This window comes from Manis pentadactyla, chromosome 19 (genome assembly GCF_030020395.1).
Source record: "Manis pentadactyla isolate mManPen7 chromosome 19, mManPen7.hap1, whole genome shotgun sequence".
NCBI lineage: Eukaryota > Metazoa > Chordata > Mammalia > Pholidota > Manidae > Manis > Manis pentadactyla.
This window is the reverse complement of record NC_080037.1, coordinates 3,726,813-3,754,344: the sequence shown is the minus strand read 5'-3', so window position 1 is coordinate 3,754,344 and position 27,532 is coordinate 3,726,813. Positions and strand designations below refer to the sequence as shown.

Below are 27,532 nucleotides of genomic sequence, written 5' to 3'. Positions count from 1 at the left end.
GTCTCCAGAGCCTCTGCTGCTCCCAGCAGCTGGGCCCTGCAGCAGCCCTCCCGTGCGCGGACACGGCGCTCTCGCACGCCAGGGCCCCCGGCTCTGCCCCACGGAGGGCAGCTCTCTGACCAGCCCCTCACCTGCCTGGCCCGGCTCGCCTGAAGAGCACAGCTACATTCACTACCTGCTGTTACCCAGCAGAAGCCTGGTAAACAGTGCAAACGCCAGTGCACAGAGGACTAGTTAAGCAAGCTATGGTGCACCCGTACACGGAATGTAGCGCAGACTCGAAAAAGAGGAGGGATTATCCAACAACCCACCAGGCAGCCCCCAGGAGACGGCACCCTGACGTCCTCCCCCTCCCTCGCTGTCCGTCTTGCTCAGTCTCCTCACTGGCCCTTCCTCCCCCTCCTGACCTCTGAATGCTGGAGGGCGGGAGTCAGGGCCAGCCTGTCTCCACATTCTCTCTCTGCACTGGCTCTCTGGTGCTCATCAGGGCCAGGGTTTAAACCATCGTCTGAGGACACCCACATTTCTATCGCCATCCCTAACCTAAGCTGTGCCTGACAGACTCATGCATCCAGTGCCTTCTGAGTGTGGACACTGGCATGAAATGGGCACCCGAGTCTAACACGCTGAGCCGGAAGCGGCCCCCCACACCCGGCGCTCCTCCCACGGGCTCCGCATTTCAGTGAATGAACATCATCCACTGGTCACTCAGGCCACAGGTCTTGGGTCCCTGATTCCTTTGCCTAGTACCCTGCATTCTGTGGCCCTGCTCCCCAAATATAAGTCTTCCACCAGGCCAAGACGCTGTCCCCTGCTCCCCGAGCACAGCCACACGCACCCGGAATCCCTCAGTCCCACTCATATACCCCTCGACAGCCTGTCACCACACAGCAGCCAGAGGATCTTTTAAAAACATCGATCAGCTACAATCCCCCTGCCTAAGCCATCCCATGGCTTCATATGTCACTGGGAATAAACGCCGAACTCCTTACCAGAGCCTCAGGGCCTCAGCGGCCGTGCCCACCGCCCTCCTCTGTGACTTCCTCTCCCACCCCACACCTGCTCTGCCCAGCCGTGCCTTCCTGCTCCTCTGCCTCACCAGGCACATCCCCACCCTGGAGCCTTTGTCCGTGTTGTCCCCTCTGCCTGGGAGTTCATGTCCCCACCCGGGCATGGGTCACTCTTCGCTGTAATGTCATCTTCCCCAACTGGCCCTCCCTGGTCATCCAATCTAAAAAAGCCCACTGTTTTTATTTTTCTTCACAATATTTATCCCTGACATTATGTTACATAATCTTTATGTACTTATTTTCTGGTATTGTCACTAGAATGTTCCAGAATGCAGAAATCCTGTCCTGCTTTTCTACTGCCATATTTGCAGTTCCTGCACAGTAACTGGCCCTTAGTAGGCACTCAAATATTTCTCTAAATGATTAATGAATATATGTGCTGTTTTGGACAATATCCAAGACACATGGCTGGTGAGAAAGCAGAGTGCAGACGACGGCTAGAAGGCCTCTGGAGGGCCCCTCACGGTACCACAGGGGGCTACCTCTGGAGGGACCCCCACGGACCCACAGGCTGCCTCTGGAGGGGCCCCCACGGTACCACAGGGGGCTGCCTCTGGAGGGACCCCCACGGACCCACAGGCTGCCTCTGGAGGGACCCCCACAGTACCACAGGGGGCTGCCTCTGGAGGGACCCCCACGGACCCACAGGCTGCCTCTGGAGGGCCCCCCACAGTACCACAGGGGGCTGCCTCTGGAGGGGCCCCCACAGTACCACAGGGGGCTGCCTCTGGAGGGGCCCCCACGGTACCACAGGGGGCTGCCTCTGGAGGGGCTCCCACAGACCCACAGGGGGCTGCCTCTGTGATACAGACCAAAGGCTGAGAGCAGGATGTAAGGGAACTTTTCAGAGATACTTTTTTGAGCTGTTTGAATTCCTTCCCATGGGCATGAACTACCTTTTCAAGTAACAAGAGAAAATCCTCTCTGTCTTGCCACTTGCGTTGTTCTAACTAGACATGCTTTGCCTTACTGATGAAGCCCTTCAGCCTCCCCTGCTGCCCTCCCAGGTCCTCAGACTCGTCCAGTCCACCTCGATTTCTCCAAAAGGAGACCACTACATCCTCTAAGTGTGGTTTTTCTACTTTGTTTTACCGGGAGACATTCCTTGCTACCCAGACCAAAGCCCAGAGCTTGATTTCATGCAAACACACCATTCCGACGGGCTGCAGGGAGGTGGCAGGACGCCTCTCCCGTCCCCTCCCAAGGGAGCTCAGAGCGCCGCCGTCTCCCTGTGCCTCCTGCCCACTGCAGATCTCCAGGCTGCCAATTCCACGCTGCACCAGCCTCGGGATCGTGCATCGTTAGCCTGGGCACTGCCATTCATAAAGGACAGCTGGAACGTGCCTTTCGTAGGAGGTCAAGGGGCTATTTCCCACCCCACCGCTTGGCCCTGGCCTGGCTCCAAAGAACCTGAGACCCAAAGACAGAGCTCCCTGGCGTCACAAATGATGAAACAGAAGCCTCAGGGGTGAAGAACTTGTTCACGGTTGCACAGTGAGTTGAGGGAAGCACCAGGAACAAACTTCAGGCCCCCAAACTCCCAGTTCCAGGCTCTTCCCAGCAGCTCTCCCTCCGAGTCCACCCAGGTAGCCTGCCCCTCTGCTCCTGCTTTGTTTTCAGGGGAGCTGACGCAAGAGGAAGGAGGAGGAGAAGGGTTTACGACCAGAGACGCTTCTGGAGGCTGCGCAGGCGCACTGGCTTCTCGTGGACTTCCTGAGGGCCTCAGGCCACCCACGAGCCCTGCCGGGGCCTTTAGGGATATCCCTCGGGCCTCGGCCTCCTCTGCAGACCCCAGCGCACACAATTTCCTTCCCATGCTCTAGAAGTAGGTGTACCATAATTGACTCAGACCTCTCACCTTTGAAAAAGAGAACAAAGTACTGTAAAAGCAATGTACATTAAATAAAGCAACTGTACTTGGGAACGCACGGTGACAGAGAAGCATGTTTGAAAAAACACCAAGGAGATGGGATTCGATTTCTAATGGATCTATTCACAAACATTACCTCCTCGTGCGTACTCGCAGTCAAACTGACCCGTCAGCTTTGGGGATGACAGGCCTGAGGGGCTCAGGAGTAGCTTCAGATGGGGGCTTCATATAAGGCTCCCAAAAAGGTCATCGCCAAGAGTTTCCCACGCAGGGCAGGGGAGAAGGTCTCACACGATCCGGTGCTGTGGGCAAGGCTGCCTGCACTGCGGGTCTGTATTGGCATAGCTGGGTCCCCTACACAAACACAGGCCAGATGGTTTGGTCCGGTATGGTCACCCACTGATGCCTCAGGGCTCTGAACCACAGGTTTCTGAGCATCTTCCCTCTGGCAGCCTTAGCAAAGCAGTTCTGGAATCTTCCCTGACTGGCTCTAACCTCTGCCGGTACCTCAGACAGCTGCTGGTAACAAAGCATATTCTAACTCACCAGCAAATTACTAATTATTTCTGCCATTGCTGTTTCTTTGGGGGAACTCACATTATTATATTACTAGAACCTGCTATTACACATTTCATTAGTAACTCACAACCACTATAAAATCTACAATAATAGCTACTACTTTTTGTTAAACACTTGCCCGTGTACCTTGTTAATCATATGGCCTGAGTACTTCATTTATGCTGAAAACCACCTTAGGAATCAAACACAGTCTCCATTTTACAGATAAGAGACAGGAAGAGAAGCCCAGCAGGTCACGTCACACGGCTGGCGAGTCAGGCCTGCTGGACCCCCAGGCGCGTGTTTAGCCCCCAAGTTATAAGACCCCCCAATTCTGAGTGTTCAGAACAGTTCTACGATGCTAATGGCATCATGAGGGATTATTCTGTGGCCTCTAACTTTGACCTTTCTGCCAGCTAACAGAGGCAGGAGCCGTCAGGCCTGGGCTGAGCTTCGTGCCAGGGCTCCCAGGAGCACAAGGACAGTCCCGCCACAGGGCACCGTGGAGCTTCCAGACGCAGCACTGAAGTGAAGGGCAGGGCCAGATAACTCACTCCTTTAAAAAAATCTCTGACAACATCATAGCACATACTGTTCACAGTCAAAGTAATGCATTTAACTAATTTCCTTCAGAAACAAGAGCGAGTCAGGACCTACTATGAACTAAGCATTATATGAATATAAAGCATTCATAGAACAAATAGATCCCTGGGCCCCAGGAGCTCACAGTCTAGTATAGGGAAAATGTACAATTATGATACATATGAGGAGAACTGTCATAAAATTTCAAAGTCCAAGAAAGCCTAGGGTCATTGTCTAAAGGAATTCACAAAGGCCTAGCATTGAACTGGGTGCAGAACTTGAACTGGTCTCGAAGGGTGAGCAGCAGCTTGCAATGCCAACAGAGAATGAGAAAGAGAGCCACGGGGTGAATGCGGGAGAGAAGCCGGGTGCCCTGGAAGGGCCAGTGGGCACCCGCAGACACCTCTGCAGCTGGGCGGCAACACACACAAGCTTGGAAGGAAGGTTGGTCAGATGCTAAAAGGCCTGGAGCATCACATGTTAAGAAGATTGCACTTCATCTGTGCACAGGACAGCAATGAACCATTAAAGGTTTCTGAGGAGAGTGGAGCAATGAGAAAGCTTTCCTGACAGAGAAAGGTCGCTCCAGAGGCTGGGTGGGCAGCAGATTAATAGGTATCTGGGTCTGGGTACATTTGATGGCCCTGAACAGTTAACTGCACAGATTTCCTAAACATGAGAAGTGTGATACATTTTAATGCGTTCCTGTCTCTCTATGGCAACTAATCTTCATATCTCAGAACTCGAAGCTCAAGAAGATATCTCACCTGTTTATCTTCAGAGGGAATGAGTCAAGGGTTTACTCTGAGTATTAAATGGGCATTTTTATAGGTTTAGGGCTTAATTAAATAGCATTAAATCCATATCCAGTTTATTGAAAGTGTAAATACCCAGAATGATAGGGGGGAAAATATATTTAACAGTTGCCATGTTGAAGCACTGTTATCGGAAGAACAGAAAACTGTTAAAAACCAACTCATCGTTCCCTGTGCCTCGGTCTGCTTGGGCTGCTGCACCAGACTGGGTGGGTTACAAACAACACAAATGTTTTTCTCGCAGCTCTGAGTCTGGGAAGATGGAGAACAGGGCGCTAGCGTGGTTGGCTGAGGCCCTCTTCCAGCAAACCCCGAGTCACTGTCTGTCCTCACTGTCTTCCCTCCTCCGGACCTCAGGCTCGTGTGTCCTCGCATGGCAGAGGGGGCTGGGGAGCTCTTGGGGGCCCGTTGTAAGAGCGCTCATCCGGGTCATGAGGCCCCACCCTCACGCCCCACTCGCCTGCCGAAGGCCCGCCTCCGCACCTCAGCGCACTGGTCTCCAGGACTTCCCCACAGCGCCTGGGTTCCACATGTGCGGCAGGTCAATTCATGTCCTTTGGGTTCTTAGAGCATCTTTGCCATCATAAAGCAAGTCTGCAGGGGAAACATGATGCTACCTGCACCCCTGTCCCTCCACACCTGCCACCTCCATCTGCTCTTCATCACCCCCCCCACCTATACGGGCACACACCCAACACCCAGCACCAGTGTTCTATCCCAAATCTACCACTGTGGTTGAGCTGACGCCAAAAGTTTAAAGAAAGTCATCCCCAAAGCACAATAAATCGGGGTAACCACCCAGGACAGCAGGGTCAGACGAAAAGACAGCAGTCTCAGTTGAGTTGAACAAAAGGGGTGAACCCGGCATCACACACATCAGCATATGTCAATATGCCCCAGCTGGTCTTTTATCCATTTAGGGACTGGAGCGCCTGCCTGGTGTGTGCCCAGCACTGGCCGGGCACTGGGAATGCTAAGAGAAACCAGAAGTGGCCGAGCTCCTCAAGGAACATCTATCTTAGATGCTCACTGCAATTCCGTAATGCTTAAGTTGTGCAGAGGAAGCAACTGAGGCTCAGAGATGCTAATGCACTTCAAAACCAAGGATCCCCTGTGGGGGTGGTGGGGAGGTGGGTATTGGAATGAGGCACTGAGACCAAGGTGAGCAGTGAGCCCGGAGTCACCGACCCTGAGCATGAGCTGGAGAGAGCACGTCACAAAATAAGTCCCTAAGCCCAGGGGCCAAATTTACCCGCAGGGACCCCTGATGAGGGGACAAGAAGGCGTGCAGACCATCATGGTCCCCAAAGACCACTCAGCCCTAAAAGCACCCACCTACAGTAAAGACACTCGGTGTTTAGGAGACAGTGTCTGCAGTGGCGAAGTGTGCAGCCTTGGAGACACAAACACGGGATTCGAATCGCAGCTCTGCCACTTAATAACTGTGGGTAAGTTCCTTAACCTCATGTGTTACTAATACTTATTTATTAATAATTATTATATTTATTTATTAATAATACTTGTAATAAACACAAGGGGTTGTTGTGAGAATTATGTAGGAGAGAAGGCATGCAATATGCTTAGCGTAGTGCGGGCACTCGGTGAGAATTCACAGAAGTGAGCTGGGACTTCAACCTCAACAAGCCCCGAGTGAAAGCACTGTCTGTCCCCACAAACCTGCTGCTTCTGCACCTGGACTGTCTGCACCACTTCCAGCCACTCATCAAAATCAGGAGGCATTCTCAATTCTATTTCTCATTCCACCTGGGGGGAAGTTGGGGCTGCTATGACCAGGATCCTCAGTGAACTTAACCCACCTGATGATGTAACTGGCCTGTTGCTAGGCTACCGCTTCCACACCTTTAGGCAATGAGCTATTATTACGCTATCTAGGGAGCCCCGCCCACTGCTCTGGGCGGGGGCAGAGACGCTAGTGCTCCACCTACCGCCGGAGAACGAGCGGGTAATAAACCCTTTCACCCCAAAGAACGTTTGCTGTCATTTTCTTTGGTCACACTGAATCCACAGTGAACTTGCCCGGGGCTGAAACCCATCGGCAAGACACACCACCCTCCCCCCTTTCTCCGCCACCTTCACCGTCACAGCCAACATTCTTGGGGTATCTCCACATTCAAAGATGATAAGCTAAGGAGACCTTTAATTGGGCAGAAAAGCCCTTAGGAGGGAAATACTACCATTACCTCCCCTTGCATTATGGAAATGGGCACCTAGGCTAAGTAGGTCACAGCCATCTAGCGAGAGCTAAAATCTTACGGACAGTCTATTCCCACTCGCATATGCTTGAACATCGCACTGTACGGCCGGGCCTCCCAAGCAGCCAGTCACTACCTGCGCCCCATGGGTTTTCTTGCCAGCTCCCCTCAGGTCCGTTCCCTGCTGCTGCCTGGCCACGGCCTGCTCCGCTAAAGCCCGGACAGCACTGCGGGTTTCAGGAATGGTGGTGCGGCCATCGCAGGGGGCTTTGAATGCCAGGCTGATGGCAAATTTGGCCGGCAACTCACAGGAATCTGGTTTCTGAGCCTGCAGAAGGGTGTTGCTGAGCCGGGAGCAGCCCCGGCAGGAGGCACTGGGGCCAGGGAGGGAAATGCATCGGCCTAGGTGTGAGGTGCAGGGGGGCCTGAAGCCAGTGGCGGGAGCGGGAGGGAGAAGAAAGGCTGGGTGCGACAGACATTACCTCACCAGGCACAAAAACTCCCAACGCTGGAAGTTGGTTTAATAGTTCTGTTACTAGGGCAACAGCAAAAAGAATCTACCTCAGAGAGAAGCCAGCGTGGCCCGTCCCTGCGCCGCGTGGCAGCTGTCAGCGGGGAGCGGGGAGAAGGCGAGGGGCCAGACACAGCGGACCGGCCAGCCAGGACCCAGGATTTCCTCACAGGCGTTTTTCTGACCTTTCACCCTCTGCAGTTTGGGGAGTGGAGAGGCCTTTGAAGCAAGGTCTCCAGGAAGGAAGACGGCGAGACCCATGAAGCAGAGGCCGTTGAAGCCTGTGACCAATTGGCGATCCTGCCCGGCACTTAGACTGACCTGAGGACACCCAGGGGGAGGCAGCTGCCTTCCCGCCCTCCCAGGGCTCCTGCGGAGAGGAGCTCGGACAGAGGGCACACCTGGGGACGGAGCAAAAGCCCTGATCACAGCCTGCGTGGAGACGTGCCCTCCCCCAGCTCGGCATTCCCGGGCCAGGGCCGGGCCTCACAGGGACCCTTTCCAGTCTGTCCCGGGAGTGAGGTTCCGGGAAGATCCTGCCCGTGGGAGGGGGTTGTGAGCTCTCATGGGAGGTGCTGAGACGCTCCTTGCAAGGCCCCTGGTAGACAGAGCTTTCTTCTCTGAGCTCCTGGCTTCTCCCCACCCCCCTACCCGTTTTCCCTGTCCTTTCAGGAATGTCAGATGGGGTGCCTCTATCGTTCCACTTATCTCTGACAGCCCGGCCTTCCGAACAATGAACTGCCTTTGGGAGACACCAGGAAGCCTTTGAAACTTAGACACATTGTCTCCAGCCTCACTCAGGATGAATTTCCAAATCAAGTGCCAAGTTAGCCCCTCTGCACAGCAGCAGATAGAGAACCCTCTAACACCTGCCTGTAGAACTCAAAGGTTTTACCTCCCACATTACATGTTCTCTTGAAAATCTGTCCACAAGGAACGCTGAAGGAGAGACAAGACTCAACTTCCTTCCATCCTCCTCCTGCCCACCATGAGCCTCTGTGAGGCACAGAACCCCCAAGCCCACCCAGAGATCGCGGCTTTGACTTTCAGTATCGAACATTGCACTGAAGAGCAGGCCAGGGGGATGGGAACTTGATTATGGAGAGATTTCCTCCGGAAGGGTTCTGTGCCGTCGGGGGCATTGATAAGCCAGCAACGGTTTGCCCAGTGGATACGGTACGTTTCGGATTATCCGGGAAGGAAGTCCTACCTGGGGAATCTGAGCCACCTCGGGCATCAGTGAGCCAACTGCTGCTGGCGCACCCACTGGTCCTTTGGATGAGCCTAGGCACGCTGCTTTTCCTTTTAGCTTCCTTGCCTGCAAAAGGAAGAAAATTATACAAAACGATCTCAAAGGTGAATTTAAGAATTTAAAGCTGAAAAGTGTCACATGCCTTCTGAAAGACAAGGAACCCCAAAGCGTAAAAAGATCACGTAATAGCAGTGGTTTGATCTGGTCTGAGTCAAAGTACCATTTCGTGCTAGAAGGGGACAACTTACTGCACGTGGCCTGTAAAAAGAAAAAAGAGCCTTCTGAGGCATTCACACATGTGGTGGGACCACTTAACATTAAGGGCTTGTACTCAGGAGGGAACCTTTCTGGACCAAAAGTGACGTCATCACTCACCTGCCCTGCGACCTTGGGCAGAGGCCCCCCTTAGGGCTTTTCCTTCCTCTGAGATGGGGCCATGCTCTGTGCCTCGCTGGGTTGCTGCATCGCATGCCTGGCACAGGGTGGGTGGTGAACGGTAGATGTTGTGTAATAATAAATCAAACCCTATCTTTATAACCCTGGAAAGGTGGCATTTGTCAGCCCTATTTTATCAAAAGGAAATTAAAGCCTGCAGAAGATAAAGCACTTGCCCAAAGCCACCCGGTGAGGGCTTCTCATTTCAACCCTCACATCCAGCAGCACAGTCGTCAGTCCTACGCTGAAACCTACAGAGTCCGTGTCTCCTTCCCAACCAACGGGCGCGGCAAAGTCACCTTGTGCATTTCAGGCATTGTGTCCACTGCCCATAAGCCCAGCCATGGGGAATAGTACATAGACCTGTGATGAGCTGAAAATGTGCTCCAATCCCCTCAAATGGTACACAATTTCAAGGCTCCCCCTTGGAGACCTGGGAATGAAAACTGCACAAATGTATAATGTGGGCCCCAGGAGACAGAGACTGGAGTGACTCCCTCTGGCCCACCTCTTAAGGGCCAGTCTCCTGAGCAGGGACTCAGGCAGCCTGAGGGAAAAGACAAAAAACAGCTCCTGCCGGCTCTAAAAACAGGCCCAAGGCTCATGTATAGACGGCTTCGTATGTGTATTTGGCCCTTAAGCCCCAACCTTCCTGGCAAGTTTTAGGACTCTTTTTCTCTTCCAGGCTGATGACCTCGTTCATTTCACCTGCTTTCCATGGTCCTTGCCCCGAGCCCCGCACCCACTGAGAGGACCTTGCTGAACATGGCTCAGGCAGTGCCAAAACTCGGGAGTGAACTGAATACCATAAGAGGCTCCTACACCAAAGGCCTTGAAATTTGACATTCTTTAGACTCAAGTCCACTAAATTCCCTGCTTGGGGAGCAAAGTACTGACTTAGGTGCCCCTAGGTTGCTGACTCCATTTAAGTCCTGAGTTTAACCCACTAGCAGCTTTAACTTGATAAAATGGCACATGCATTTTGTTCTGCTGTTTTCCTCATGAACAAATTAAATTATGCCTGAATTACTCTGCCCTTAGCACTGGTACCTATGCATGTGGGTGGACTATTTGCTGGCTAAGGTGTACGGGTCACTTACACTGCACCAAGCACTATGTACTTGCTCAAATCTCTGTCCACTAGGACTTGAGTCTTAAAGCTTCCAAACATCTGTCCTCTCCCTGCATAGTCTGGGTCTTGAGGGCACTTCAACCTGGGGAGAGCCCTTAGAGAGCATCTGTCTTGTTTTACAGAAAGGAAATCAAGGCCTTGGGAGTCCAAAGTCACACTGCTTCCTAGTGAGAAACCGAGCGTCCCCGCTGTGTCCACTTTGCTCTGTGTCACCCTGCCCTCTCCTTTTACACTGTCGGGGGCATGCCCCTCTGTCTTCCGGATCACAAGAGCTATTTGGAGGCACGCTGGTACCTGAGAGGGCTCATTAAACTGGAAGGCAGTGTCTTTATCAGATGCAGCTAAAAATAGAAGCCTGCTCCAGACCAGACTCAGCTGAAGAGGCTGGACTGATCCCAGGGGCTTCTCAGTGTGCTCGCTGGATACCCATCTGCGCTCCCGGGTGGGTGGGCACACTGGCCACCTAAGGGGCAGAGGTGGGCTCAGAAAACAGATGGCACACTGAGGGCAATCTGCTGCTGCTGAAGCTGCACGGGCAGCTCGCTGGGGAACGCAAAGCCCGTTTCTGCAGCCACCGGACAGCTGGGCTGCATGGTGTGATCAGGACTAGGAAGGCTCTCCTCTGAGCCCTCCCCTTGGGGCTCGCTGTGGGGTGCCTGAACCCTTCCTGCTGGGTAGGAACTCGGAAGGCCTAAGGAGAGTTGGAGATTATCTAGTCCACCTCCCCCAATGTATAGATGAGAAAAATAAAGCCCAGAGGCTGTAAACAACTCCACTAAAGAAAAACGGCCTAGTACAGAACTTTTTCCCAAAGCAGTGTCTTTATCAGATACAGCTAAAAATGCACATGCATTTTGTTCTGCTGTTTTCCTGAAATAATGATATTCCTTGGAAAAAAATGTTTTCTGTTTCTGAGATCAGGTAATTTGGGAATGGCTACATCCCCTATTTTCCTTTGTCTAGTCTACTCACCCTAAAAAATACTTACTCATCTCAAAATGAGGAACAGATTCCAGGGATCTAGTCTAACCTGGCAGAGCTGAAACCAGCGTGTGGTATTCAGACTTCAGGACCAAAAAATACACAACTGCCATAAGCGAAAGGACTGCTCCTCGAGGGGAACCGTTCATGATGCTTTGTTGAAACGGTGACGCTCCAGAGAGCCGCGCAGCCAATGACCGTCAGGGCGCTTTGTTTATCTACAGCTTTTCTAAGTGAGAGCACGTGCAGTCATGTGGCCAAACAAGTGAATCTGGGCCTGAGGCTACTGTCCTGAGAAAGTTCTCCTGCATAAGGAGGCTGGAAGTTAAATGGAGCAACCTGGAGACCCAGGTGCCACGAGGGAAGGAAGAGTGGGAGGGGGAACGGCGTACAAGACAAGGCGGAATGTCAGTAAAATTGCCCCACAAGGCTTGGCAGGCCCGTCAGCCATCAGCTCTCCTCAAAAGGAAACAGACAACACCCACAGGCCGCTCCAAATAAAGCGCGCTTGCCACCCTTGACCCAGCCCCCAGAGCAACGACCTTCTCGGAAATTTATTCTTCTCCGTGGATTTCATGTACCAAATTCCTCTCCTGGGCAATCATGTAAGATCTAGGCAGGAGCTTTTTAATTATAAGGAAAGGGGGGCTCCCCTATCAATAAAATCCTGCTTCTATTAGTACAACTACCATTCAGGTCATTATTCTAAGTGTCTGAAATTTCTACTTAAATAAGGTCACTTCCAATTTGGTAAACACTCCTCAGTCATCACCTTAATTCACAGCTGGTCACCCCAGGAAGGCTGAGCCAGCAAACACCACTGAGCATTAGCTGACCGGCCGCAGATCCACTCTAGTTTATTAATTTCTCTCTTGGCAGAGAGGCAAGCCACCAGAGACATTCACGCATCACTCATTCGATAAATATTTATTATATACCAGGTGCCAGGCACTGTGCTAAGCTAAATATAGAATTTTGTATTTTATTAATATTCACAGCTGAGTTATATATGAATGTTTTAAGGAATGAATTCCCATTCCCCCCCCCCAATATGAATTTTAACTCCTGAGATGTTTTTTCTTCATCTCTGCTCGTTTTGCCTTCCTCCAGGGAGTGGGCAATACGTCTTAGCTCTTAAGCTTCCGGCCTCTCCACCCCTCCCTCCAGATGATCACCCCCCATCACCCCTCAAGCCACTGATAAATATAAACTCATACTGGAAGCACTAGAGAGGCACTCACCATTTTTAAAGTTCTAGGAGAAAAGAAATGTTAAGAGTTCATACTGCATTCAGATATTTTTATACATTTGGGTTTTAAGGGAAGTAGCATATACTTGTTCAAAAGAATTTTTGAATATTAATAGTACACATATGTATTCCAAATGCAGACAGGATCATATGCAAAGTAGGAAAATAGTCTTCAGAGTAATACCTTATCAGAGGAATTCGCCGGGCCTCACTTCAAAGGAGGTTCCCCTTTTCCCATCTTCTCCCAACACCACTAGAAAATGGCACCCATTCAATTCCCAAGGAAAAGACCCACTCAGAACTGACTTTAAGCGAATGCTTTGCTCATCGGAGGAAAAAGGAACTGGGCTGGAGACTTCCATGTTCCTCTGTGGCCTGTGGATTAGGGGCTCCAATGTAACCTAATCCTCTACCACACCTCCATCGGGATCTGGTACACACACACACACACACACACACACACACACCCCACCCCACCCCACCCCTCACCCCACACCGCAGACTGGCCCAGGGTCCCTAGGTTAGCTGGCTTACAGAGGTGCACAAAAAACCCTACACCACCCCGGAGGAGGGGCAGAGCTCTCCCGTCCTCACCAGGCAGTGTCCTGAGCCTGCTGACATCACAAAGGTGTCAACTGGCAACCTCGTAGTCATGCGGCTCCCCCCTGGCTCCCCTTCACTCGCACACGCAGTGGAAGGGTGAGACCTTTCAGAGCCGCCAAGCAGCAGTCCGGGAGGGAGCAAACGGCAGAGCCACCAAGCCAGCGGCAGGGCGTCGGGCCTCGCGTTTCAACTTCTGTTCGGTTCTCCTGTAATGGAAAATTGCTTTGCACAAAGCTAGAGGGTTACAGTTCTTTCCAGCGCCCCTCCCCCGCCCCTCCCTGGCCTCCTGGTCAGAGGGACAGCGCCTGCAGGACGCGAAGGAGGGTATCACGGCTTCTTACTATGTCCCTTGCTGCAGGCCCTGGGCCCGGGTGGTTACTCTTTTCCTTTGGAATGGGACTGGTGTCAGGGTCAAAGTGTCCAAAGAATTGTCAGTGTCAAGCCCAAGAAGTGGCCTGCACAGGGATGCAGTTAACTGCTTACCCCTCCGACGTACCCCTGAGCACCCGGAGGCTGTACCTGAATGACAACGCCATCACTTTTTTGCCAGCGATGAATCTAGGACTCCTCAGTGACCTTGTTTACCTGGACTGTCAGAACAACCTCATTCGGGAGGTGATGGATTACACCTTCATCGGGGTCTTCAGGCTCATCTACCTCCGTCTCAGCTCCAACAACCTCATGCTGGTCTCCCCACACAGCTTCTCTGTGCTGAGCAGCCTGGTCCACCTGGACATCTCCAACAACCCTCACCTGTTCTCTCTGAGCAAGTACACCTTTGCCAACACCAGCTCTCTGAGGCACCTGGACCTCAGAAACACCGGCTTGCAGACCTTGGACCCCACTGCCTTCCACAGCCTCGTAACCCTGCAGACCCTGTATCTGAGCGGAAACCCCTGGAAGTGCAACTGCTCTTTCCTGGACTTCACCGTCTACCTGCTAGTGTCCCATCTGAACCATCCAGGTGAGGGCTTCTTTGGGGGTGGGGAGGAGGAGGTGCTGGAAGGAGGACTTGGTGCCAGAAAAGTGACGTTGAAACATGGTCAGGGTGGGAGGAAAATGTGGGGTGAGCTGATTGGAAGCATTCTTATTGCTCAGCTGGAGCCATTCCGGGGCTGACTAGACAGACAGCAAGGACCAGTAGAAAAAGTCCAGGCTAGAAATCCAAAGAGCTGAGTTCTGGTCCCAAACTCAGCACTTGCTAGTTGGCTGCCCTTGGAAATGTCCCAATTTCTCTGAACCTCAGTTTCCTGATCCATAAAGTGGGGACAATAACATTACCAAGCATGCAGAGTCGTTGTGTCAACATAAAATGACGTGTGGAAATGATAAAGTTACTACGTGTCCCCGGGGCAGGCAAAGCAGAGCCAGCCCCCCGACGGAGCTGACCGAAGGGGCCAGCATGTGCCTGCAGGGGTAGAGCAGGCACCTGGGGCGGCCCCAGCTGCCGGTACAAACGGACAGCCACCATGCAGGCAGAAGAGCCCGGTGCTCAGAGCTCAGGTTCTAGAGTGAAACAGACCTGGATTAAATGGCCCTGCCATTTACTAGCTATAGGATATCAGGGAATTTACTTAAACTCTCTGAAATTTAATTTCCTCTTCTTTCAGACAGATGTAATAGAACCAACCTATCTCAGGCTGCTGCAAGGATAAAGTGAGAATATTTTTGAACTGCCATTAGCATTAAGGCTGGCACAACATAGACATTCAATAAATGAATGGTTGGCAGGTGACAGAAGGTACAGGGTACTAAGAGAGCCACCAGCATCAATCAGTGGGCATCAGGAAGGTGCAGCACATGTGACATTAGATGGCATGTGCCTTGCGCAAGAGACATGGCTGTAGAGAACTGTGCAGTTCAGGTAGGATGTGGGAAGGTGGGCAGTGGTCCCCAGGGTGCTGATCTCTGAGAAAGCAGGACAAAGGGATCCTGGATGGCATTGGGTACTGGATGTGTTGTGAACACAAGAGTTCAGACCCTAGGGAACAATGCCAGAAGCCCAAATCAAGGTTCAGCCTCAGCCCAGGCCCCGAGACTCCTCCTGAGACACCTGGACCTGGAACCAAAGTACCTGAAGACAAGCCCCACTTCCAGAAGCAGGTGTGGACCTGCAGCCAGCTTTTCAAGGGATGGGGGTCAGGGGCCAGACATGGCCTTGGGAGAAGAAAGTCACCTGCATGGTATAACTTGGTGATCTGAAGAGTACTGGGCAATGCTTTTGTCCCCAAATGTCCCCACCCACTGCCTACCAATTCTAATGGAATTAGCGGCTAAAGATTCATTCCTCTGTGTCCCAAAAAGTGCCCCAATCTGGAAAAGGACCCTGCAAAATACATAGACTCATAGGCTGAATCATACAAGTGTCCCAGATCTCATACAGATCTCAGATCAGAAGGAGGAGTGAATTCTTGGGAAACAAAATTAGTTAAGATGAGTTCTGTATCAGTGTGGGACCTTGAAGGAAGTCAAGGTCCAGGAAAGAAATGAGAGATCTTAAACAAGACATGAAGGCAGTAATACGTCTTCCCCCTATGTCACATTCTGGCTTAGTTTAGGGGAGGGGGCCAAATGTTTGTTTACCTCATTTCATCGTAAGTCCACACTGAAAAGGAGTATCAAGACTTCCCCACACTGGCAAGAGATTTGGTGCTCTGATCAAAGGCCTTCCTCAACAGAAATCCTCAACACCACACTCCCCAAATGCCCTGAAAACTGACTAGTCAGTCCTCAAAGACTTCACATACTCACTTTCCAAACATGAAAATCCCCGCAGAAATGTCGGGGAGTTGTAGTGCGCTGGTTGTCAGACGCTCTGGTCAACAGTTAAAACAGGCCCACAGATGCCATTTCCTTTGTGGCCCAGGTCGGCCAAGGGGAAGGCTGATTCCTGGCCGGAACTCTCGTTTGCCCATCATCATGCTCTTTGAAGGTGAGAGTCGCACTTGAGCCCTTCCCAGGACAGAGCTGCCTGGCAGGACAGGGTCCGATGCCTCTGCAGACGCTCTTAAGGACATGAGGAACCTGGCCTCCTACGTCCCCTCCCCCCAGGCCGGCCCAGCGCTGTCCCACAGACGTCTCTGCAGCAGGGGAGACGTTACGTATCTGTGCTGGCCGGTGCAGCAGCCACGAGCTGCCTGCTGTTAAGCTCTTGAAGGTAGGCCGCTGCAGCTGAGGAACTGAATTTTTAATTTTGTGTCATTTCATTTCACTTAAATAGCCACATGAATGGCTAGTGGTCACCATATTGGTCAGGGCAGAATTCAATATAGGAACCTTAAGTGGAACTTCAGAATCCAGCCTCCTCAGAGGTAAGTGGCTATAGAGCCAAGCTCGGCATGGAAGTCTCCTGACATCCAAGTTTGCGTTTCCCCCTATGCCGTGATATTTCTTACGAGGCACATCACGGTCCACTCAACTTGGAGACATAGATGGTATGTTCGTTACATGCCCAACACTGTATTGCAATCTAGGGTACATTTATCACAAAGAAGTCACAACCTAGGAATACAAGAGAGAGAAAATACAGTTGGAAGCCAGGAAACCCTGTCCTAAACCCAAGAAACGCTACTGTGTGGCTGGGGCAAGTCATTTCCCCTCTCAGTCTCACTTGTCTTTGAAATAAGGGAGTAGGATTGGGTACTCTCTAAGACCCCTTCTAGCCGGCCATCTATGGACCTAAACAGTAGATAAGACACACAAGAGCAGGGTCAGCAGACAGGGTCCTGGGTCAGCGCATGGGCCAGCGCTGGGGTGGAGCTGTCCCTAGACCAGGGCTACGGTCACATAATTAGAAATGCAACCGAGAAGCAGGCAGCCTCCGACTCCTGAACTCTCCCACCTCCTGTGTTAGGTACACTTTACTTGACCAGAACATGGCTGTGTTCCCAAAGGACTCAGTGCCCCAGATTTTCCCTCCATGCCCGGCCTGCTCAACCAGCAGCGCTCAAAGCCTAATGAGCACAAGAACCCCAGGCCCCACACCCAGAGATTCCGACTCAGTGAGCTCTCGGTGCGGGGGCTCCTTGGGTCCCATTTTGAGGAAGCCTATGATGATGGCCTTTGCCGTAGGTCTGCAGTGGCTGCTCCAACTGGTGAATCAACTGATTGGCGTTGAGATGTTAGTGGTTAACAGTGTTTGGCTACGGCTCACCCAAGGGGCACTTGCAATGTGATGGGGAACATCCAGAAACAGTGAGAATTCAGGAAGTAACAGGCTACCAGGGGTAGAAGTGGGGTAATTTCAGGACAGATGGTCCCTCTTGTTGGCTCTTAAATTACAGTCCCTGGCAGGCCTGCTTGAGCCCAAGGGCGGGGCCCACAAATCGAAGAGGAGTCGGGCAAAGCCAGTCAGGGACATGGGCAGGGAGCAGATGGGTCGGAGCATGAGCTGTTTCAGGTCCAGGTCATTCTGAGGGCTTTTTGAGCAGAGAACATCTTAGTTCCAATCTGAGGCTATTTCATCCTGTATTCAAGCCTGCTGTGATAGGATAATGGCCCCATTTCAACCCACCAAGTACAGAGTCATCTACAGCTGTGCCAAACCTTAGATTTCCAGAATGAATTCAGGTCCTCAGACTCTCCCACTGTGACTGATAACCCATCTCCTCCACCAGGGAAATTGCTGTAAAGACCAGACGCCAAATCAGGGAACATCTGGGCAGCGCGCATCTCCGAGGCCGGCAGCTGCTCTGCCAATACGTCTCTCCTACCTTACCCTGAGCACCCTGAGCACCCCGGCCTTGCGGCGCCCTCCTGAGAGCCAGGGGGGCAGCCTCATGAGGTCACTGAGGGGGCTGAGCGGGCGTGACCAGACCAGTGATCTCCAGACCACACAAAAAACTCAAGAAGGGCTGGGGGGTGGCAAGCCGGTGCAGTTTAGGAAGGATCCGGCGATTCTCGGTCACTCTCTCCCTCAGCCTGCTTGAGGCCCCTGAGAGTTAGGTGACCTAAAGTCCCTTCAAGCCCAGAAACACCAGGCCTCCAGCAACGGCCCCTCTGGTCACCCAGCACCGTCAGGCCCCTGGAAGGCAGCAGCTAGAGGCTGACCAAGCAGCCAATGCTGGTGTCCTCATCTCTAAAGAGCAGCGCAGCACCCCAGCATCAGAGGCACCCCAGCAGAGTTGCGGATGCCGCTACAAAGAGAAACAGGTCCAGCCACGAAGAGCCTTTGCATGATTTTCCAGGAAACGAGCCAGCTACCCTGGGAAGCTCCGGGAGACAGGCGAGCCTGGGTGCAGGGCCAGGAGTCTCCTGTAAGCATCCAGACAAGAGGGGATGGCAGCTCGCAGCAGCAGTGTGGGCCGGAGGCACCCGCAGGTCAGAGGGAGCCCTCAGAGGCCGAGGCGACAGGCTGGGACTGACCTAGATGCTTCTGCAGCTCCTCGTATCCCCTCATGACTCGCGCACAATTCTAACAGATCACATGTAACATCTGACTGGCGGGAAGGCCTGCGAGAACAGTGTCTGCTTCTTCAGAGACTAGCTCAAGGCCCGGCACAGACAGAATGCCTAATAAATATTTGTCGAGCTGAATGAGTGAATAAACAAGACATAGAAAATAAACGAATGGAAAAAATCAAGGGGGCCTCCCAAGGCTCTGGCCTTGGTCACCTGGACAGACGCCCTTGGAGGAGGGGCCGGGGCAGGAGAGGGGAGAAGCCCAGGCCCACCTTGAGCATGGCGGGCAGGGCAGGAGGTCCCTGAAAGCCAGGAGGCATTTGGATGTTCCGACCTGAAATTCAGGGTAGAGAACAGGGTGAGTATTTGGGAATCACCAGCTCACTGGTGGTCACTGGAACCGAACAGAGGATGAGATGCTCTGGCCATAGGATTTGGCTGCGGTGACGTTAACTAGGCCTGTCAACCCTACTGGACACTCACTCAGGTGAGAAGCCTGGCCTGGAGCCTGGGTGCACCCACTCCATGGTTGTTACTAAGCACCTACTAGGTGCCTGGGCCTGAGCCAGGGACGCGCAAACAGCTATGACCAGAAACAAGCAGGCTGCCATGCCACAGAGCTTACATTCCAGTGGGAGAGGAATAAACAAATATATGAGATAATGCCAAGTGATGATAAATGCTGTAGAGGAAAACACAGCAAGGGAAGGGGGGTGCCTGGGATTAAGGACAAGGCAGACACTTCAGACTGGGGGGTGCTGAGGAGGTGATATTTGAGCCAAGAACTGAGAAAAGTGAGGGGACAAGCCTTGGAAACAGACGCAGGGTGGAGAGGGTTTTCTAGACGGAGGCAAGAGCAAGCACAAAGGCCCTGGGGTAGAACACGCTTGGTGTATTAGAAGATGAGTACAGGAGAAGCAGAGTGAAGAAGGAGAAAGGCAAGAAATGAGGCAGAACACTAGTGAGAGGCCAGACCATACAGGACCTCTAGGCCACAGGGTGGCTTTCGATTTTATTCTAAGTGTGACAGGGGGTCATGAAACGGTTTTGGGCAGAGAACTGACCCGACCTGTGGTTCGCAGATGGCTCCTCCTGCTGGCTGGAGAGCCTGAGGGGAGAGCAAGGCGTGGGCTAGAGGGCTTTCCCAGCTGAAGGAGGAGGACGGCGGCCTGGGCCGGAGTAGTGGCTCAGATGGTGAGAAGAGGCGAGAACCAGGATCTGTCCTGAAGGCAGCACTAGCAGGACTGGCTCAGGGTTTGGTGATGGGATGTGGGAGGAGGAGGAGGACCCCCAGGTCTGCCTAGGTGACTGTTGAATGCAGGTGCCCTTCCACTGCTGCGCTTCCCTAAATCACGTGTTAGCCAGGAGGACAACTGTCCACTACCTGGATTTTTCTAAGCAGATGGGTGGTTATTAAGCAGGTCCAGCTCTAGGCCAAGAAGAACCCAGTTTGCCTTTAGCTTCCCGGAACCGACTGGTACCATCCCCCAGCCCTGTCATGCAGCTGGTTCCCCTTGCTGCATAAAAACCTTCTCAAGAAAGGTGGAGGCCAGGGCTTCCCCCGGGTAGGGCTTATATGATCTGCTTCGTTTGCAGAGGACTTTTTACACTTTAAGCCCCATTTTGTTGGTGGAATGAAAGGTTTTATCTCCTGCTGGTAGAATTCTGAATACTGACAAGCACGTGAGAAGGTATTACGAGTGAAAGGGGTCTTCCTGCCTCCAAATCATGTCCACATACAACCACTGAGCCAAAAGACCAGTCCTGCAGCCTACAGCACCTTTAAGGCACCAGAATGATCAAGTTGAACTTGTTGGATTTCAAGGTCTTTTCTGCAATGTTCCAACAGTCTATGGATCACATTTAACCCTTACCACATGTGGACTCTTTATACAAGGAAAAAAACTGTACCAGAAAATAGCTGTGCTGCCCAAGCCCAAACACCCAGATCTGTCAAGTTGCAAGGTGCAGGAGCGGCCGGCACCAGGGGTCCACACATGCTCCCTATGAAGGGCCAGATAGTAAATATTTTAGGCTTTGTGGGCCTCTGTTGCAACTCCTCAACTCTGTCATTTGTAGTGAGAGCAACCACAGAAAATATGTAAAAGACTGGACACGGCTGTATTCTGATAAAACCTTATTTACAAAAACAAGCAGCAGGCTGGATTTGGCCCACGAGTTGCAGCTTGCTGAACCCTAGCTTATGCCGTCAAGGGCAGACAGCTGGGTGGCGAGGCGAAAAGGAGTCCTACAGGTAGGCTGACACGGGCCAGCGCCAGGACCAGACATGCTCAGAGGGCCATGCCGAGGGGTCTGAGAAGGGGGCTTGCTGGCCAGCTGGCTCTGGTGTCCCTGGCCCGCTCTAAGGCCCAGTCAAGGCTCGGCTCCAGGGAGTCACCTCCCCTGGGCCATCCACAGTACAGAACATTCCAGATCCCTTCAAAGGGCAATGGGGAACTGGCCCTACACAGCAAGGCCAAAGGCACTAGAGTTTAAGAACGACTACATGAGATAAGACCAAAAATCCACCCACTCTCTCCTGTACAGAGTCAACAGGCATTTACTGAGCATCTACTGTGTGCCAGGCAGGAGAGGTACAAAGGTGGACAACAGGGTCTCTGCTTTCAGGTAGTTTCCAAACAGTAACAACTGCCTGTGACAGCATGTCTGCAGCACTTCAGTCCTCACACTCATCCCCATCTGCATCCACCTTCACTTCCTTCTCTGCAGTCTCAGGACAGAAGAGGGGCCCCTTCCCAGTTCAAGGCTTACCCCTCCATTCGGTCCTGGAGACCATCCTTCCTGCCTCCTCCAGGACCTCATGCCCCTTAGGTCACTGAATCCTCCCCAGACTCTCACGAGATAAGCAGGGGCTGATACTGGCCTACTGTAGAGCAGTCCAAGGAAGCTAGAGGTTAGCCGGCCCACCTGAGGTCTTCTACCTCCCAGGTTCCCTTCCCTCTAGCCAAGCATTATGTCAGTGCCATTGATCCCAAGGGGCAATAATAACAAATAACATACTTTGAGCTCTAGTGTGTGTTCAGCACTGTTCTAGGTGTTGGAGATACAACAGTGAACAAAATAGACAGAAATCTATGTCTTCGTGGAGTTCGAAGGCAGCCTAATGTAAGGATGGCAAATCCACTTTCTTGACAAATAGTGCAACTGGAGAAAACAAATAAGAAAGATGAGGTACAGTACATCTAGTGCTCTCTGGGCAAGCGAGGACCTAAGGAGGAGAAATGGGGGAATTAAGTCTTCCGGATTTTCGGGGAAGTTTTGGAATGAAATGTTGAAGCTGACAGAGCTGGTACTGCTCTCCCAGGTGGCTGCAGGTTAACAGAGAGGCTCCAAATTCCACCCTTCACCCTATGTTACTGCAACGTGGCAACCTGGCCCTGCACTCAGCCCCAGGGGCTTCCTGAGCCAGCACACCAGGAAGGGGGACCTCAGAGCAGCCTGCACATGGCTCCTCTGGGGCACCAAACCCTGGAAACCTACAGGGCACATCTGTGACCCCTTCTACAGGCCAAGAAAAGGAGCAGCTTCTCTTCTAATCAGTGGATTCAAGCTAGTTTGCTGAAAGGGAGGCTTCCTAGGTTCCCATACCAGGAGGTGTAAGCCTGGGTCACAGAAACTCTCGGTCCTGCCATGCATGTGATTCTAGCAGACACACTGTCTGCCTGTAAGCAATGCGCTATGCATGGAAATAAACAAGGGAGCAGTATGTTTCCTTAGGAACTATTTTCAGGAAGAATTTAAACATTAATGACACCTGTAATTGTACCTGAGCACTTTAACTGGAACAAACACCCTGGGCCCATGGAATGGAGCTGAGGAGGGATAACACTGGCCTTGTTGCCTGTTTGTAATATGAATGAAGGTCCCGGAGTTGCACTGTGCACAGCATACACAACAATGCCTGGTAGCCTTTTGTCAGAGGCAAAGAGACCAAGAAAATCAGAAAGGGAATAATTGATGAACAGTTTGTCCATTCGGTAACGTGGGAATAACTAAAACTACCCAGTGGGGTGGAGAAGAACAGAACTTACTTTCGTAAAGCATCTTATATGGTGCCTCGCAGATACCAGGCACTCCAGGACCAGTAGGTAGGTCTCTAATCTCTACAGTGATCATACCCAAATAGGAAAAGAACGTGTGACCAACAAGCTAGAGAAAAGGAAATGAAATAATAAAATATAAGGCAACAAAGTAGAGGGAAAGGGACATAAAACAAGTGAAGCAAGTGGAAAACAAACAGTTGATCCAAACAGGGACGTCAATCTAACATTAAATGTTAATGGGCTGATTAAAATACAAAGTGTGCTAGATTGGATGAAAAACAAAACCCAGCTACACACTGCTTGCAAAACAGTGCTTTAAATATAGGGACACAGAAAGATTCGAAGTAAAAGGATGGGAAAAGGCATTCAATGCAAACACAAGCCGAAAGAAATTCAACACAGACAAAATATATCAAAGAAAGTAGACTTCAAGGCAAGAAGCATTCCTGGAGGTAACCATAGACACTGCCCAACGAGGGGAGTGTAAATCTACCAGGAGGAGGTGACAGCTTAGCTTTCTGTACATCTTATAACATAGCTTCAAAATACATAAAGCAAAACTTGAAAAACTATAAGGAGACAAATACACAATCAAGCTGGTGACTTCAACATACTTATTGTAGTAACTAATGGACAACTAATAGACCGATAGTAAGAGACAATAGCTTTTACAGAGGAAAGCCAATAAAGATACAAATAAAAGTCAATAATAGAGAAGCTCTGTTATGAAACCACAATCTAATTGACATAATAGAACAATGTACGCAACAAAGACGGAATACCCAAATTCTTTCAGCACATGTGCCAAGTGGAAGAAAAGGGGAATGTGGGAGGCATGGTAGGAACAATGGGAAACGCCACGGATGGTTCCAGGAGTGGGGACAGCTATGTGTCCTCTGCACCCTGAGGAGGAGGGGGGGGGCTCCCACAAGCTCCCGCATTGACAGTAGACCTGCAAGGACAGAAAGGACTTAATGGTGCAGAACCTGGAGGAAGAGGCATTAGATGCAGCAGCGCAGCAGAGCAGAGCCAGCTGCAGTGGGGACGAGATGTAACCAAGGATCAGTAGTTCCACTGGACAGGAACAAAGGGCTGGTTGCGGGAGTCCTGAGAAGTAAGAGAAAGGTAGAAGGGGGCAGACCCTCGGCTCTGAAGGCCAGGCCAGGAGGCCTGGGTGTTATCCCGAGGCCCCACAAGGGAGGTGGAGGTGAGTGTCGAGCCTGAGTGTGCCTGGGAGGAGCTGTGCTTGAGGAGGGGAGATTGGGCAGGGGTGTGTGAAATCTCAGGGAGAGTGCCAGGGGGCAGGAGGGCCCCACGTTGTTGGCAGTGGCGGTGACAGGCTGGGGAGGGGAGAGCAGGCAGCGGCAGAAAACCCCAGGCCTCCCTCCCCACAAAGCCACCCACATCCCTGACCTGAGAGCTCTAACAATGCACCAGAATCACTGCCCAATAGCTCCTTTCAAGGTAATGCTCCAAAATGGGAAAATGTGTGTTTGACGTTCAGTCTCCTCTCTTCCACCCAAGCTCCAATTTGAAAGCCAAATCTTTTTAAAAACAGAATGAGATTAAGCCCCCTGGACACAGCCCAGACCCCCAGAATCCCATGTTTCCCTCCTCGAGAACATCTTGCTTTGTGCATTCCCGTGTCATCTCTCTGGCAGTGCGGGGAGGCCACCGGAGCCCTCTCCTGATGGGATGCCTGAGGGCTGCCGGGAGCCTGCCTGCTCCTCAGCAGCCCCTCTCGGGCCTCCTGGGCAAAAGCCCCAAGGTCCTCCAGCCAGGCGGACCAGAGAGGCCTAGAGGCATAATCGTGCTCCTGCCCCTTGTGAGGCCCAAGGCCCCGACGCCTCAGGGTCACCCCGAGGGCCACCATCCCAGGCTCATTCTGGAGGGGGGTTTCTTCCCCTCCTTTCCTCTGTAATCACTGCAAACAGCAGGCATTGCAGCCCCGGCACCCACCTCCCTCCTGCATTGACAACCTCCTCCCAGACACGTCCTCCCCAGCATCTTCTCAGAGGACCACACGACTTGACGGTAGGAGCCCTGACACAGAAGCAAGGCCCAGGGGACGGTGTGCGGCTTGCAGAGGACCCCGAGGCCTCTCAGCCTAGACAGCTCCTTCCAGCACCCAAGCCAAAGCGCCTCCACCCGAGTCAACCCACTTCCGTAGCCCTTTCTCCAAATCCCCTGCTTTAGCTCCAGTCCAGACCCAAGCCCTCCTTGGTCACCAGGCAGATGCACGCCTTCATGAACTTTCTTCCTAAGTTCAGGGAAAGCTTTTTGCCACACTCGCTTCTGTTCGCGTCTCCCACTTCTGCAAAACAGGTGGAGATGGCTCAGTTTCAGTTTTCTCTGTGTTGCTTCCTGCCTCCAACCTGCCAGGTTATCCACAACCTTCAAGCTAAGAGACATCTCTGAGTCTCTATTTCCTTATGTGAAAACAAGAATGAGAATGTTATGTGTGTCAAAGTTGTTAGAGGAATTAAGTGAGATAACACGAAATGAGATCACGTTATAACAATTAAGGGAGATGTGCCTTAGCAGCAGTCAGAGCTGGGCAAATATTAGCCACTGTTGTGATTTTGATCAGTGGTCGTCTCAAGCCCTGGTCTCAGCCCTGACCTTCAGCTCCTCTACCTGCTGCCGGCTGGATACATTCCCCTGGGCACTGCACCCAGGTGCCTCCGCACAGCCCAGCACACGGGGTCAGAACAAGACAGGGCTGAGGACCCCAAGCAACTGCTGGGCTCCGGGCGCCCCGGCTGCCTCCTCACCCGCGACAATGAAATAAATCCCCTCACTGCTCAGAGAACAGGTATCATCTTTGCACTTGTGAGGTGAGGGCATGGATTGAGAGAGTCAGATATCCCACCACAGTTTACAGAATTAGTGAGTGACCGTCTGGATTTGAACTCCGGTCTGCCGCTCCAGAGCACGCTTTTCTTTCTGTTTTACCCTGAAGCCCGCGCTGCTTGCTTTGGGGAGCTCAGGGGTGTAGCCAGGCAGCTGAGTCAGCTGCTAAAAAGGCGGGAGGACTCATGTAGCTCATCGCCACAGAGAGGAGCTGCTCCCCTGCGGTGCATCTCTTTCCCCTGAGCTCCCCCTCCCCTGTTCCTCCTGGTGGGGGTGGGGTGCACAGAGAACACAGCGTAGGTGCTTCCAGGGGATCTTGACCCTCCTGAGAGTTGAGCCACATGGTGTGTGATGGTCCCAGACAGGCCTGGGCCCAGGCGAAGGGGAAGGGCAAGGTGGAGGGGAGTCTGGGAGTCAAGAAGAGGGAGAGGGGGAGGGAGACAGTGGCCACCGGTGGCGGTCCCTGAAGCGTCACTGCTCCGTGGCACCTTGCTTAAGCTTCTCACCTCCCAGGCCCTGTTACGGTCTCTTGTTCTTTAAGGATCCTTAAGAAGCCCATTTCAGGAGGTGACCTGAATGCTACTAAACTTGGGGCAAGAAGCCTACAGGCGCACTACTCCTCAAACCTCAGTGGGCCCAGAGACCACCTGTGCATCTTATTAAGATGGAGTTTCTGACTCAGGACGCCCAGGTGGCGCCTGAGACTCTGCGTTTCTAGCGAGGCCCAGGTGGCGCCACGCTGTGGGCCCACAGACCACACCTTGAGCGGTGAGGTTCCAGCCAGCCTCTGCAGCTCCCTTCTGGCCCTAGGACCCTGAAGGTTCCTCTGCTGTTTCAGCCCTCTGCTTGCTGTGTTCTTCCTCACAGATGATGACAATGCCACGTGCGTGGAGCCCACAGAGCTGGCAGGATGGCCCGTCACGCGGGCGGGGAACCCGCTCCGGTACATGTGCATCACGCACCTGGACCGCCAAGACTACATCTTCCTGCTGCTCGTTGGCTTCTGCATCTTCTCCGCAGGCACTGTGGCTGCCTGGCTCACGGGCATGTGTGCCGTGCTCTACCAGAACGCCCGCCGCAAGGCCAGCGAGGACAAGGCCGAGGACGAGCACGGGCAGAGGCCGGAGGTCAGCAGGCCCATTTTCCAAAGCAGAGCTGACTCGGCCCAGGATGGGCTCCCTCGGCAGATCTAGTCACCAGCGGGGCTGCCTGCTCTGCCCCTTCCCCCTCCCTTGAGGCTATCTATCTTAGACACTGAAGTTCATTAGCAAAATAAAGAAAATGTGCGGTGGCCATTTCACAGGGTGGTCCTTTCCCACTCTGCCACTCAGGGGCATCTCCCTGGGCTCAACAGGATGGTGCAGAACGCAGTCTAGAAAGGTCTAGAAGAGCTGTGGCATGCGTCTAAGTGCTGAGGAAGCCCACCCCAAAGGCAGGCCAGCTCAGGATTAATGAGCACCTACTGTGCCCCTAAACTACATGCTGGAGGAGGGAATGGGAAAAACAAGATTTTAGATCTGTCCTCAAAGAGGAAACAGTTTGGGGGGAAATCAAGATTAAAATGAATTAAATGGAGAGAAATACAAGACATGATGACCAGAACCTACATTAATGGAACACGTGCTTGACCGACTTCACATTCCATCTCAAAATTATCACAACAGTCCTACAATATGGATATTAGTTTACAGTGAAAAATTGATGCCTGGCCAGGTTAAACAACTGCCCAAAGTCACCCAAATAATGGGTAGCCTAGCTTCCCAAAGTCCACATTCTTTCCTTACACAAAGCTGCCTGTCCAGGAAATGTTTAGCAACATAACCAAGGATCCTCATGTCAGCCATGGACAAAGCAAAGGAGCAGTACACACAGAGATGGCCACCCCTTACTGAGGCCTTAGCAGTGCCTACATCATGTCCGGCTTCATATGCGTTTGTTCACCAA

The 27,532-nt window shown here is 52.3% G+C and overlaps 2 protein-coding genes across 2 annotated transcripts in view; one reads left to right on the top strand and one right to left on the bottom strand.

Moving 5' to 3' along the window:
- The window catches only part of RXRG (retinoid X receptor gamma), a 103,766-nt gene extending 94,827 nt beyond the window's left edge, over window positions 1-8,939 (bottom strand). Inside the window, exon 1 of the mRNA XM_036922878.2 lies at window positions 8,830-8,939. The gene's annotated coding sequence lies outside the window, so the exon portion shown is untranslated. The remainder of the gene's footprint in view (window positions 1-8,829) is intronic.
- A 4,474-nt stretch (window positions 8,940-13,413) lies between these two features.
- LRRC52 (leucine rich repeat containing 52) lies at window positions 13,414-26,781 on the top strand. Its single transcript, XM_036922882.2, has 2 exons — window positions 13,414-14,235; window positions 26,456-26,781. Exons 1-2 carry the CDS (start codon window positions 13,614-13,616, stop codon window positions 26,779-26,781), a joined length of 948 nt encoding a protein of 315 aa, XP_036778777.2. The 5' UTR covers window positions 13,414-13,613.
- The last annotated feature ends 751 nt before the right edge of the window (window positions 26,782-27,532 follow it).